This window comes from Solanum tuberosum, unplaced genomic scaffold, assembly GCF_000226075.1.
Source record: "Solanum tuberosum cultivar DM 1-3 516 R44 unplaced genomic scaffold, SolTub_3.0 scf00010, whole genome shotgun sequence".
Taxonomy (NCBI): Eukaryota; Viridiplantae; Streptophyta; class Magnoliopsida; order Solanales; family Solanaceae; genus Solanum; species Solanum tuberosum.
In genome coordinates, this window is record NW_006238936.1 from 3,290,996 (window position 1) to 3,305,690 (window position 14,695).

Sequence of the window (14,695 nt, forward strand, 5' to 3'; positions counted from 1 at the left end):
TATGGCTAACCTAATAATCAAAGTTTTGTGAATAAATATTTTTGTCCTTATTTTTTCTTTTCGGCATGGATTAAATTATTATAAGGCATGTTTTGGAGTTTGTTCAATAATTTACGAGCGACAAAATTACTTGAGATTTTTCTCTTAAAGCTCTTTTAACTTATCGTGTCTTTAGATAAGTATTGTAGTTAAATCAGTTAACAAGACGTAACAATACCGCGAAACAAGAATAAAGACAACGCAAATAAGGTACAAATAAAATAAAAAGGTTAGATTTTATATTGTAAGTGAAGCTAAAAAATATTTTTGTTGGGCATTAATTATACCAATAATTCTATTTTTTGTGATTTTATACTAATCAAAAAGCTATCATTTGCTACAAAGTTTACCCACCCACCCCCTTTCATTTTCTTTGAATAGAGAAAAGGAGGATAAAAGGACCAAAAGAGATCAACAAAAGAAAAAAAAAAGAAAAAAAACAAATCTCTCTTCTCCTTTCCCCAATTGGAGTGTTGTTTTTTTCTACATCGTCAAAACCAATTCCTCCCTCTTTCTTGAATTCCATTTTTCTCTCTCACACAGACACACACTTCAATCTGTGCTTCCCATTCTCACACACCCTCTCTCTAACGCTTCCCTTGAAACACATTTGCCTTTTCCCCCAATTTAGATATCTTTCCCTTCTCTGTTTTCCTTTGGATTTTCAAGAACCCCCCTTATGTACGCTTATTGGGAATGAAAATTTCCATCTTTATTTGATAGAAAATCAAGAAAAGTTGTGGATTCGTCATTCTGTTGTATTTCAGGGCTTTCTTGATTTCTTGGAAGTTCTGTTTTAGGGGTATCGGTTACTGTTTTAATCCATTGATCAACTATTCCTATCAGACCTCTCTAGGGTTCCTTTTGTTTTAATTTTTGATTTTTAGGGAAAGGTGGTTTTTTTTTTTTAATTTCATTATTTTCTTCCTTTTTTGGTTGATATATAGCAGTACATAAAAACTGCTATTGACACCCTTTATGGTTTGCAATTCAAGAATTAGCCTTGCTTTATTGAACTGCTTTGTTGGGGTTCTGTTTGAAATCAGATTTAGCTTTTGTATGAGATACATGATAAAGGGGTTGCTTTTAGTTTTGTGAGGATAAAGACTAGTTTGAAAACTTTTTAGCAGCACTTAGAGGGTAGCTGGCGAAAAAAGGTTGGATTTTTATTGTTAAAGTTCTTGAAACAAGAGAAGAACTTTTGTAGTTGGGTTATACAAGTAGTGTTGTATGGGAGAACATGAGGAATGGGCAGAGCCAAGTGGGCTATTACCGAATGGGTTAGTGCCAGATGCAGGACCCGTGATCGGAGTCCTCGACTCTGAGAGATGGTCAAAGGCTGAGGAAAGGACTGCAGAGCTCATTGCCTGCATTAAGCCTAACCAACCATCCGAGGAGCGCAGAAATGCTGTTGCTGATTACGTCCAGCGGCTCATCATGAAGTGCTTCCCATGTCAGGTTGTCTTGATGTTCCAAAATTGTGGTTACATTCAATATTGTTGGAATTTTCTGTTGTTATGCTGTGTAGTAGTTTGCTACTTCTCTGTGATACGTGTGTACTTGTGGTTATATTTTGCTACTTCTTTGCGAAAAGGACCAATGAATTCACTCGTTCTCAATGCATTAGGAACTTCAGTGTGCATTGTAAACTTCTGGAATGATGTATATCTTGTTGAAACTAGTGATCTTTAATTTGTATTCTGGAGCTCTTTATTGAATATATTGTCAGGTGGGTAACTAAAAGATTTGGTTAAATGTTGGGATTTGCTTACCTAGGTAATATTACTATGAAGTGGAGATTCCTATTTTTCTTTTATTTTATCAGAAGTAAAGGGAGCGGATTAGATACAAAAGTTGGATAGAAATAGTTGGGGATATTATGAAGGCCAATGAGTTATGAAGTGTGAAAATGGAAGAGAAGTTAGAGTGTGGGTATGTGATGGAGATGGGTGAAGAGAGTACAATGTGAGCTGGTGATCTTTTGGTGGTTCAAACTATGGTCTTGTAATAATTTTTACCCCTAAAAGTGTGGAGTCATTGCTCTCATAGTCACATAGTTTTGATATGTCAAAAAACGTTGTTTTGCGTCAGATATGAGTAGAAGTATTGACTTTTTTGGGGTGAAATGAATCTGGGGTATAAGTGTGCATGACTTGTAGTCTTGTACATTTGACTGTGCTAATTTTTTGTTTGTTGCAAGTCTTTCTTCACGATGGAAGTGAATACTTGGAGTTGCCATATGGGACTTTGTTCTACTTGCTCATCTAAACACAAAAAAGAGAACAAAAGGAGCAAATGTTCCAACCTTGTTTATGTGTTGTCACATCTTTTGGGATTTTGCTTGTTATTTCTTTAACCTCTTCACATTTCCCAGGTTTTTACATTTGGTTCAGTGCCCCTGAAGACTTATCTCCCCGACGGGGACATTGATTTAACTACCTTCAGTAATAACCAAAGTTTAAAAGATACATGGGCTCATCAGGTTCGTGATATGCTAGAGAAGGAGGAGAAAAATGAAAATGCTGAATTTCATGTCAAGGAGGTTCAGTACATTCAGGCAGAAGTAAGTCCTTTTTATAGACCCCTTTTTCCTTGAGGTTTGCATGCATATTCTTAATCTTCTCCATTGGTGCCTATTAGAGTGAGTAGGTAGTCGTGGCTGGCTTTCTTTAGTAGTAAATGGTATTTGGCAATTTGTGACTTCTGATAGGATGGAGAATGTTCCTTGTGTAAAAAGAAAAGATAGGATGGAGAACGTTTTAGGAGTATTTTTTTTTTATTATAAGGAGTTTTCATCAGGTATTTTTAAATTCTGAAAACAAGATGGTACCATGATCATCTTTTGTTGGTTTTATTTGGGGCTTGAATTTCACTTGTCCCTTTTTTGGGATTCTATCTCTGGATCTGTAAAGATATCGGCGTCTATACTTTGATATTTATTGTTGAAATTTCGAAAGAACATTCAAAAATTTGCTTTTGTTACTATTTTTTGGGTCAATCTTTTGAAACTTTTTTGCTATTTGGCTTTTCAGAGATTTTTTTCCCTTTTTATTTTGATGCAAGAAAGCATGCATTATCTAGTTTATTTCTGTGGTTTATGCAATTGTTTTATCTTGTGGTTTTGGTCAATTTAGTAGCACAGATTTCTCATTTTAAGTTTTTAACTAAGATTTGTGATTCTTCTTTGATAATCTTTTTTAAGTCGAAGAAGTTACCATGTCTATTACTTACCATCTGTTGTATTGATTTTTGATCAGCATAGACTGAACTATTCCTATCTTATTAAAAAAAGAAGGAATTATTCCTTTGAAAATAGGTGAAACTCATTTAAACCTGTTTTTTTTAGAGTTGCAAAAGCAGTGAAACATTGTTCTCATTTTTACTTGAGACTAGATCTTAATTAACATTAAAGGGAGATCTTGTGAACATTAAAAGTATGGTTGTATTTGACTGTAGTTATCAGAGCAGAGTTATATTCCTGAAACTGTGTCAATGCTATATTAAGTTTCTTTTCAATGTGAAACTAAAATATCATAGAATCTGATGGTGTTAACATTTGATATCGTACATTGAGATATTTTGGGACTTTGAGGGATTATATGTTCCAACTTTCAAGAGTTATCTATTTATGAGATTCCTTGCCAGTAAAATAAACCCTAGCTTTGTGTCTAATATTTCATGTTTGTTACACACCACATAGAGGTTCTGCAATATCATCTCAGTTTAAAAGTGTTCTTGTGAAGCACCCAGGGGTGTGACCTAGTGGTCAATGAAGTGGACTGAGGATCATGAAGTCTAGGTTCAAATTCCAACAGAGATAAAAACACTAGGTGATCTCTTTCCCATCTGTCCTAGCCTTGGTGGACATGATAACCTGGTACCTATTGCTAATGGGAGGTGGCAGACAACTTGTGGAATTAGTCGAGGTGCAAGCAAGTTGATCCGAGCACCATGGTTACAAACGAGCGTTCGTGTGAATGCTCCTATATATTGAATGTTGTATCTGGAATTTAACATACATACGTTGAATTTATTCTACCTTTTTCCTATATTTAATGAAGTTGTAATGGTATCAATCATGTATTCTGTTTATATAGTATCTTCTGCCAGAAGAAATATATTGAGAGCCCCAAGGCCTAGCTCAAGTGGCAAAAGGTGGAGGATTTGTGGCTTAGGTCGCAGGTTCAAGCCCCACACCATGCAAAGCGAAGCCCGGTATTTAAGTGGAGAAGGGTAGAGGGGCGGGCCCATTATCCACCGAGTTTAGAAGGCTGTGATTGGTCCAAAGGGCGGGTCACAGACGGATTTCTCGGTTATCAAAAAAAAATAAAAAAAAAATATATTGAGAGCCTATTTCGAGAATTTTATTATGTAATTAGTTCTATATCTATAGTTTGATTTGTTGTAATGGTCGTTCCCAAGGCCAATAAATGTAATACTCCCTCCGTTTCAATTTGTTTCTTAGTGCGGGTTACCTCTCCTATGTGGTTTGCTGCTATTGCATAGGAGCGGAGGGTTTTACCCTGTGCGCACCCAAAGGATAGCGGCTGCGTGTTTCCCTTGTCATCAAAAAAAAATTAAAGTTGTTGATGTACCAAATTCCCTTTGAATATTGTGGTCTTAAATATGCCATGTAGCATGTTGAGTATAAACAATTATTAAATAGAAAAAGTGATTTTCTTTTTTTTAAATAGACTAAAAAGGAAAGTATGACAAACAAAATTGAAATGAAGAGAGTACTTTTTATGCTTTCTTAATTCTATTGTCGTTGCTTTTAGGAATGATTACAGTTGACATTCACTACAGTGTTATTTTATTATAACACTTGGACAGAGACATTTTTCTCTCCCCTTGTTTTGTCTGAGTATCTGTCAGGAACGTATAAATGGATCTATATATTCTCCATAGAAAACTTCATTGGTCGGGTTTGGATCTTATCAATCAGATGTAGTGATGATTAGCTACGTCATTTTTGGAGCTCCTGAGGCTACATATAGAATTTTTTGAGACTTTTTCTGGTTGGAGTATGTACTTTGCAGTAACTTTTTGCAAGTTGCGAGGAATATCCTCCACTTCCACTAGTATTTTGGACCAAGCATGGCGCACTAGGAGATTATAGTGTCGAGTGGAGTTGTGTGAGGAAGGAAATGCTATTTGAGTTTGTAGCTAATACTTCTATTTAAAAAAAAGAAAAAAAAGAAAGAAAGCCAGCAAGCTAATACTTCAATTTGAATAATGCATCATCTTTGACTATTTGGGTAGCTTAATAAGGGTTGTAGTTGCTAATGTTGGTTATATAGTTGAATTTTCTGCCGTTCTCTTCATATGCACCAGCGTCTTGTTGATTATATTATTCATGAATCCCTCTCATTGTTCTCTTTTTCTTTTCTGTCTGCAGGTGAAGTTAATAAAATGTTTAGTTGAAAATATCGTGGTTGACATATCTTTCAATCAGCTAGGGGGTCTATGTACCCTTTGTTTCCTGGAGGAGGTGTGTAGTTTCTTATGCTATAACACGGTCTGTTGTTTGATGATACAGCCATAGGGTTAACATGCTGTGCTAAGTTATTACTTTTCCTAAACAGAACTAGTTTAGAAATAACAAATTCTTATTAAAAGGACAATGAACTCTTTACTCTGTTTGTCTTTTGTAGGTTGATCACCTAATAAACCAGAATCATCTATTCAAGCGCAGCATTATCTTGATTAAGGCATGGTGTTATTATGAGAGCCGTCTACTGGGTGCTCATCACGGTCTCATTTCAACGTATGCCCTGGAAACCTTAGTTCTTTATATATTTCATGTGTTCAACAATACCTTTGCTGGGCCACTTGAGGTGCATGCTACTTTTACTTCTTTGTTTTTTCCTTTTGTTTTACTGGTTTTGTTTTTTATTTTTTGATGTTTTCAATTCATATGTAGGTCCTTTACCGCTTCTTGGAGTTCTTCAGCAACTTTGACTGGGACAACTTTTGTGTTAGTTTATGGGGTCCTGTGCCAATTAGTTCACTTCCTGATGTCACTGGTAATGACCATATGTAGTCATTTATTTTTATTTTTTTTTAATTTTTTTTTCCTGTAGTTTGGATTAAGTTTATTTAATGGCTTAATTTTGTTGTTCGTGTTACAGCGGAACCTCCTCGCAAAGATGGTGGGGAATTGCTTCTCAGTAAAACGTTTCTTGATTCCTGTAGCTCCGTCTATGCTGTTTTTCCCGGCGGGCAGGAGAACCAAGGGCAACCTTTTGTCTCTAAACATTTTAATGTGATAGATCCTTTACGAGTAAACAACAACCTTGGCCGTAGTGTGAGTAAAGGTACTTGAAATTTGAATATTCCTGTTCACTAATCTGTACTATATTACAAAGGCCCTTAGTGAAATGTCGTTCATTTTTTTATCCTTTAAAAACATAATATACATTGGACGAAATAGTAGTTTATGTTATCTTCCTAATATGTAGGAAAATTTTTTATCTAAATTTTAGGTATTAAATCCTTATTTGAAGGATTTAGGAAGTCCTAAATGAAAATACAACGGTATTCCTTTCCTTGTGTGATTGGATAAGTTTTGGGAGAATATCTTTCTGGGAAAATATTCGGAAGTTCACTGGATTATGTTTGAATACAAAAGTTGTTCTTCAAAACTGAATTTGTTTTCCATGTTTAAACAAGATTTGGATGCAGAGAATGAAAGTTCAAATTATATGTACTTATTCTCTCTCTCTCTCTCTCTATATATATATATATATATATATATTTAAAAGCACGTTGAAATCAACTAAAATTTTAATTATTAAATGTTCTCTTATTTAAACTATATCGGAAGTCCTATTATTTAGGACTTTTAAAATCCATTAAGAGATACCTTAATCTTCTGGATAGGGAAATAACTTATCGCTAGAATCTTTTCTAAATTGTTGAGTTCTTATAGAAGAGAAACTCGAAAGGATGGGCCTGAAATCAGTATAAGCCTTACTTAAAAGTAATTTATAATTAATTGATTCAACTACTTGCAAGATAAAAAGAGAATTTTTTTTTTTTTTTTTTTTGAAAAAGTAAATGAGTACTAACACTAATTTTCATAATAAATTTATTTACTAGAAAAGAATAACAAATAATTTCTTTACTTTTGCATCTACACACATCGGGAATGTACCCTCTTTCCTTTTTAAGCTACCGAAAAGATTGTGTAGTAATATACAGTAAATACTGACTTCAAACATGTACTGACAATGTGTTTATTATCTGTCAAAGAATTTAAATTTTAGTGAAATGAGCTTATATATTCCTATCAGTTTTGGTGTTTAAGGTTTAGGCTTGGGTTAGCTTTAGAATTATAAGTTTGATAACATGTTAAGTTTTCTATATTTTTATTGAACTGAGAACTTTTAATTATTACAATTAGTTGATCGTTTTGTAGAAGATTTAAAAAGAAACAAAAATAACATACTAAATAAGTCAGAAAGATCAAAGTACTTTTTCTTGAAATGTAATGACATACACCTTTTAATAATGTCATTGCATTCTTTCTACCTCAAATTATGTAATTGATTGTTTGTCCCTGCCTGCATTTGGTGGTCTATATGGATGGAGAGGAACCATAGATGTTTTAAAAACGAGAGTTGCTGTATGCAGAATTTGAAGCGGAATTGTTTGGTTCTTTTCTTTTTTTTGGTGTAAACATGAATATCCTCAAGATGCAGAGGATATTGCTAGTATTTTAGAGTTCTTATGACCTCCATAGGAGTTATTTTCTTTTGCAACTTTTGGATGTAAGTATTACTAGAATACTCCTTGTGTATTCTTTTGTTTATAATACAAGTTACCTTTCTAAAAAAAAAAATGTAATTTAGAAAGAAATCATAGGTAGAATAAGATATCAATAACGCTAAAACGTTATAAGAACGGTTAATAATTGTCGACTTCAGATGCCTATGTGATATAAGTTTCAGCACTCGTAAAATGAGTAAAATGTGGTAAACTATAAAAAAAAACTACATGCAATGCACATAGTCAAGTGCTCACGTAAAAAAGGACGACTTTGTTTACCTTTCGATCAAATGCTACTGCTATGACGCTTTTGTGCAATGAAGCAAGTAGAACACAATGAAGGAAGAATCACCTAAGTGAGCCAAACCCTTAAACATAATTAACACTTATCATTTGAAATTTGTAAATTTTCATGTTATTATTCAAATACATCTTTTAAATATTATTTATGTTATTTTTACCCTTAGGGGTGGCCTAATGGTTTGGGCTTAGGACTTCCATGTTGGAGGTCTCAAGTTCGAAACCCCTTGCCAACAAGCAAATGGGTTTGCCTTCTGGATAAAGCTCATCGCATCGGGCTTGCCTAGTGCGGTTACCTCTCCTGTGTGATTTGCGAGCTATTGCATAGGAGCAGGGGTTTTACCCGGTGCGCACCTAAGGGTAGCGATTGCAGGTTTCCTTGTCAAAAAACAAAATAAAATAGTATTTATGTTATTTTTAGAAGTTTATTCTTATTTAATACAAGGGAAACTCATGTGGTGCCTACTCTAAAACTAGTAATGTCAATATAACTGTTGATGTCATCTATTTCATTCTAAGTTGCTTGGACTCTTCACGTTGGTGCCGCATCCTTGTCGACGCGACATGGGTGTGGGATCCATACTTGATTTGCTCAACCAATTTTGGGTACTTCGACCAAAATCAACGGAGAAATCTGAGAATGATACAACAATTTCTGTAATGGAAATAAAAGTTAAAGATGAAATTGAAGAAAATGGAGTACCTTGTATAGAAATTTCTACGTCAGTCCTTTTTCTTATATCAGCTTTTAGGATTCTCATCTTGATCAATATTTTTTCCTCATAATACCTTAAAAGTTTTCCACATGTCTCATAATATAGACATATAACTCTATATTTAGATATTTGAATCATGTTTAGCCGAATCCCTGCATCCGTATCTGTACCTAGATCCGTACCCCCAAATCTTATATTTAGATCATGAAGGATCCGACCTCTAGATCCGCACCCGCACCTGCACCTGACACCCACACTCGAGTCTGTGCAACTTAGATTTCATTAACTTCCATTCACCCTTGGCCATACTTGCGGAGGTCTTTGATCATGAGCATTTACTTATATTTGGTTGCAGATCTCATTATTTTTCCATGAGTTTTCTTTACTAATTTGATGCTAGATTTAATTATATATGTTAAAGGTTCTGACGTTTAATTTTTGCCACCACTGACAAGTGAGGGATAACCTAGAGGAAAACACCCTCCACCTAATTATCTTGAGGTTGGGGGTTTGAGTAGATTGCAAAAGGGAAGGTCTGGGCACTCCTTGGCAGCATGTCAGTTTGACCATATCAGGAAAAAAGGGGGTCCGCCACTACTGTTTTTTGCATGATGCATGTTGGTGCACTAGAAGAACAGAAAGTTACTATTCAATTGCTTACTGTCGTAGCTAAATTTTCTTTGACTAGTAAAAAATTTGAGTGAGGGAAATTCTTGAGGCATAGCCTTGTATGAAAACCGCTTAATAGCAAGTAACTGCATGGTTTCAAAAGATCTGGTTTTGACATGCTCTTCACATAATTGCTTTCTGATACTTCATATTGGTCTGATTATTATTCTGGCAGGTAACTTTTATAGGATACGGAGTGCGTTTGGATTTGGTGCCAAAAGGCTGGCAAGATTACTGGACTGCCCCAGAGAAAATCTAATTTATGAAGTAAATCAGTTTTTTATGAATACATGGGACAGGCATGGCAGTGGCCAAAGGCCTGATGCCCCAGAGGCCGAATTGTCACGCCTAACATTGTCAACGCCAGATGACATACCAGACTCTCAGAATTTCAGGGTCACCTCCAGTGGAAAAAAGGTGAGGAAGGTGGAGGGAGCCAATCCACCGAATGTTTCTTCTCAACATGGTAATCATTCTTCTGGAACCTTTTCTAGAATGAATGATTTTTCTGTGTCCTCTTGTACTGAAAACCAAAAGAACCATGGCAATTTGAGCAGCTCAAGGGTTTCTGATCAAGTGCAGAAGGAAACCACTTCCTCTCAGGTTTTACATTCAGACAAAATTCAGAGAGAATCTAAATCTGATCAAATAGCGAATGATATCCAGGGTAGGTTCGTTTTTGCCAGAACAAGGTCTAGTCCCGAGCTTACAGAGACCTATGGTGACGGTAACAATCAAGGAAGACGTGGAAGAGCTCTAGAGAATACAAAAACACAACCCACTCCGTCGAGGCAGGACAGCAGTTATAAGAGGAGGAACCAAGGATCTAAAAATGTAGCAGGTCAGAGTGGTCGATCTTTAAATGATAGCATGCCAAGACACGTTCCATCCCATCAGAGTCATGATCCTATCACCGAATCTAACTGTGGATCAAATAGCTTTCACCGAGAATTAGGCATCGATGTTCTGAATGAAGAGCTATCATCCGCTGGTGGGACACATGAGATGCATCAGGAAGAGCAAGATCTTGTGAACATGATGGCATCTACTTCAATTCATGGATTTAATGGGCAAATTCATTTTCCTTTTAACTGGGCTTCAGCTCAATTACCTTTTCCTATCTCTCCTTCATTTCTAACTTCTATGGGTTATAATCAACGAAATATGCCAGGAGTTCCCACAAATATTCCATTTACAGATCCTGCATTTTCGAACATGCAATATCCGCATGGTTTGATTCCACCCCATCTCAACCAGTACTTCCCAGGCCTCGGGTTAAATCCAACTTCTGAAGATCCAGTTGACCGCAATATTGAAAATTTTAGCTCTATGGAGATGAACTCAGGCGAGGCAGAAAATGATTTCTGGCAAGATCAAGATGGTGGCTCCAGTGTTGGATTTGACCCAGAAAATGGAAATTATGAAACACTTCAATCTGAATTTAAGCAACAGTCTATACATTCAGGTTTTAACTTTGTTCCTTCATCTTGGGTTAGTGGCTCTGGCAACCCTCAGGGAGCTCAGCAGAAGTATATGAAGGAAAAACATGGGCCAATTAGGGAAGAGCATTCTGATAATATTCAGTTTCAGGATAGCCGGTTGAATGACATTTATGCTGAAGAAAGGATGGCAAGTTCCAGGTTCTCATCCAGTGCTCATAGTAGTTCTATGAGAAGTAAAACCTCCTCTGAGAGTTCTTGGGATGGGTCTTCCGCTAAAAGCTCAAAGTCAACAAGGGAAAGGCGGGGAAAGAAAACAGGTGCTTCAGAGCCAACTACTGGTTATGGAAAAGGTAAAATGATGTCTGACCATGTTTCAGATCAAGCTGAGGAGGATGATCAGGATTGGAATTCTGTTTCAAATGTGGGTACTGAAATGGCTGAGAGAAACCAAGGACCTCACTCTGTTATTTCCATGCACCTTGCAAGGCATGTGCCTGAACATGAAATTGCTCAGACAAGTGGCTCGGACACAATGATGCCCATTACACCAATGCTTATTGGGCCTGGTTCTCGGCAAAGAACGACTGATAATTCTGGGGTTATTGCATTTTACCCCACTGGACCACCAGTTCCATTTCTAACGATGCTTCCAATATATAATATTTCACCCGAGGCAGGAACTCCTGATTCTTCAACAAGTCATATAGGAGGAGAAGAATGCCTAGATCATAGTGATTCATCCCATAACTTTGATACATCTGAGGGACTTGATCACTCTGAAGATTTAACTCCATCCAGTTCTTTCAGAGGGGCTACTTCTATGGAGCCACCTGGTGAACGCAAGCCTGATATACTTAACAGTGACTTTGCTAGTCATTGGCAAAACTTGCAATATGGAAGGTTTTGCCAAAACCCTAGACATACTGGACCACTTGTTTATCCTTCTCCAGTAATGGTACCACCTGCATATTTTCAGGGTCGTTTCCCGTGGGATGGTCCTGGAAGACCTCATTCAGCCAACATGAACGTCTTTACTCAGCTGATGAGCTGTGGTCCTCGTGTATTGCCCATTGCACCCCTACAGTCTGCTTCTAATAGACCTCCTAATGTGTTTCCGCGGTATGTTGATGAGATACCAAGATTCCGTAGCGGGACAGGGACATACCTGCCAAATCCTGTAAGTAGTTGACTCATCAAATTTTTACATTATTAAATTTTATTTCTATCTCTCTCTATTATGTCGCTTTAACTGATAGTAATTAGGTGGATGTTAGAGTGGCTCATCAGTTGTGAATGGGTACTTGGTTTCTTTATATATTCTTGGGCAATCCTCACCTCATGACCTAGTTTTTGGAGTTGAATTAGTTCCAAGGTCCATTTCTTCATGTGGTATTAGTGCCAGATCTATCCCAATTCTTGATTTACCCGATGTATGGTCCCATGGTATATTGTACAATCTTCCAGATGTCCAGTCTTGAACATGTTTCTGTGAGGGGGAGGGGGTCTTGGACAATCTTCACCTAATCAGCTAGCTTCTAGGGTTGAGTTAGGTCCAAAGTTCATTCTTCACTATGTATATCTTTTGTTTGAAAAAAAATATGCAACTCTCTCGTTTCTGAATCTCTTATTTGTGCTCATCCTGTTGTATGTAATCTATGGATTTATTAATGCAACTCAATGTTTTCATTCTGTTCGTTTCACATAATGTTCAAGCATTAGTATAAAGAATAAGGCTCGGTGCCTCTTTTATTAGTCATTAGTGGGAGACAGCATTATCCTTGTCACTTATTCCACGAGAGATGTTCTTGAAAAGTGAATCTCAATGCTGTTTTATTTTTCAATGCTTTTGAGTTGATGTTTGAGGATGGTTACAGTCATAGACAGATTTATGTACTAAATATGGGACACGTGAATCCGCGGTCTTTCCGTAAAACTAGATATTTTATGTATACATTTTCTTAAGTTGTACAATATTATTTACTTGCACCCATGCTACAAAAGATTAAATGGTGCACTTGGTTGAATATTGAGTTATTTACCTTGAATATTAGGGATCAAATCCCACTTCATACATTTTTTCTTTTTTTTAGGGGTGGCACCCATGTTCTAAAAATCATAAATTCGCCTCTAGTTACAACAACATTTTGCCTATATTATGTCCATGAATCTTACATACATATTGCCTTTCTTTCCATTTGGGGGAAGCTTGATTTTGTGTATTTTTAGTATTTATTCTTTTATTCTGTACGCAAGATCTTTTTAGATTGATACGTGCTTACTACATTTCAAGTTGATATTTTACCTTTGCAATTTGGTGTTGCGTCAGAAGGTTTCAGTTAGGGATCGACACTCATCTAATACAAGAAGGGGCAATTACAACTATGAGAGAAACGATAACCATGTTGACAGAGAAGGGAATTGGAATATGAATCCAAAATCTCGTGCTGGTGGGCGCAATTATAACCGCAGCCAATCTGAGAAATCAAACTCAAGAGTGGATCGGTTGGCATCCAGTGACAGCCGGGGAGACAGATCATGGAGCTCGCATAGACATGATTCTGTTCCTTATCTGTCCCAAAATGGTCAATTGCGTGGAAATTCAAGCCATAGTGGCCCTCCTAATGTGGCATATGGCATGTATCCATTAACAGCAATGAACCCAAGTGGAGTGACTTCAAATGGGCCTGGTGGTTCCCCTGTTGTAATGCTGTATCCATTTGACCACAATGCTAGTTATGGTTCACAAGGAGAACAACTTGAGTTTGGGTCTCTGAGTTCAGCAGGTTTCTCAGGTGCAAATGAACAACCTCAGCCAGGTGAGGGAAATCGACAACGGGGGGCCTTTGAGGAACAGCGATTTCATGCAGTTTCTGGGCAACGGTCTTCTCCAGATCAGCCATCTTCACCTCATCATCAAAGGTAAACCAAGGTAATATTTATGGTTTCCTCATGGGCTCTGTTCAAATCACGATTCTCGGGCATTTGTTCCAATTGCAGCATCTTATTTGTGAAACTGAGCTGGTTTTGCCTTTAGGTTAACAGACAGTCTAGTCTTATTATCTTCTCTGGTGATGAAACTTTCTTGATTTTTTCAATTCATATTTACCAACAGGAGGATTTAGTTAGTTTGGAAGATCAGTGGCTGGAAGGAATTATTATTAAAGGGTACAAATTCGTCATCCCTTTCATATTAAGCTGGAAAGAAGACAATGATTTGGTGATGGAAGAAACAGTGGTGAGGGGCAGGTGTGTTGCTACCATCCAATCATATCCTCACTTCAGTTTTGCAGTGAAGATCTGGACCATGAGAAGTTACTCTTCAGATTTTGTTAGAAAGTGGTCACATCTGGTCCTTCAGCTCTTAGTTTTGTATGTTAGCTATGAAATCCTTTTTTAGCTGCAGCAACCCTCTTCAAAGAGATATAGGTTTTATTCTGTTCTTGTAGATCATTGAAGTAGAAACTCTTTCAAGAATTTAGAGTTCAAAACTTGTTATAGTAGTTTTACCATAAAAAAGAGTTTCATTTTAAATAGAATGTATTAGATTTTGTCAGCAAAATGAACTTGTACTAGTACAATAGTTCAGCTCACTGTGGGATATTTTTACAGTGTAGTGATGTGACTTTGGTGGTCACAGAATTTAGAGTCCTTTTCAAACATGATCTTTAATCTGCTGTGCTACTAACTGCTCAAGGCAGTTTCTGCATCAGGGAGTTTGTTTTTTTTTTTAAAAAAATAATAATTTATGGAACGGTTAGG

At 36.6% G+C, this 14,695-nt stretch overlaps 1 protein-coding gene across 3 annotated transcripts; it reads left to right on the forward strand.

Moving 5' to 3' along the window:
• Window positions 1-441: 441 nt before the first annotated feature.
• On the forward strand, window positions 442-14,596 carry LOC102605341 (uncharacterized). Of its 3 annotated transcripts, none has more exons than XM_006339631.2 (9): window positions 442-1,497; window positions 2,414-2,602; window positions 5,438-5,530; window positions 5,694-5,876; window positions 5,963-6,065; window positions 6,171-6,356; window positions 9,670-12,113; window positions 13,263-13,865; window positions 14,049-14,596. In XM_006339631.2, exons 1-8 carry the CDS (start codon window positions 1,270-1,272, stop codon window positions 13,857-13,859), a joined length of 4,023 nt encoding a protein of 1,340 aa, XP_006339693.1. In that variant the 5' UTR covers window positions 442-1,269; the 3' UTR covers window positions 13,860-13,865; window positions 14,049-14,596. The 3 variants fall into 3 exon arrangements, with proteins under 3 accessions (XP_006339693.1, XP_015167758.1, XP_015167761.1); XM_015312272.1 differs by having other exon boundaries at window positions 13,263-13,855; XM_015312275.1 differs by having other exon boundaries at window positions 13,266-13,855.
• The last annotated feature ends 99 nt before the right edge of the window (window positions 14,597-14,695 follow it).

Bases quoted from the DNA above. Each gene is read 5' to 3' on its own strand.
- LOC102605341 (XM_015312272.1), top strand. From the start codon at position 1,270: ATGGGAGAACATGAGGAATGGGCAGAGCCAAGTGGGCTATTACCGAAT. The intron at 5,877-5,962 runs GTGCATGCTACT...ATTCATATGTAG, and splicing joins CCTTTGCTGGGCCACTTGAG to GTCCTTTACCGCTTCTTGGA. The intron at 6,066-6,170 runs GTAATGACCATA...TTCGTGTTACAG, and splicing joins TTCACTTCCTGATGTCACTG to CGGAACCTCCTCGCAAAGAT.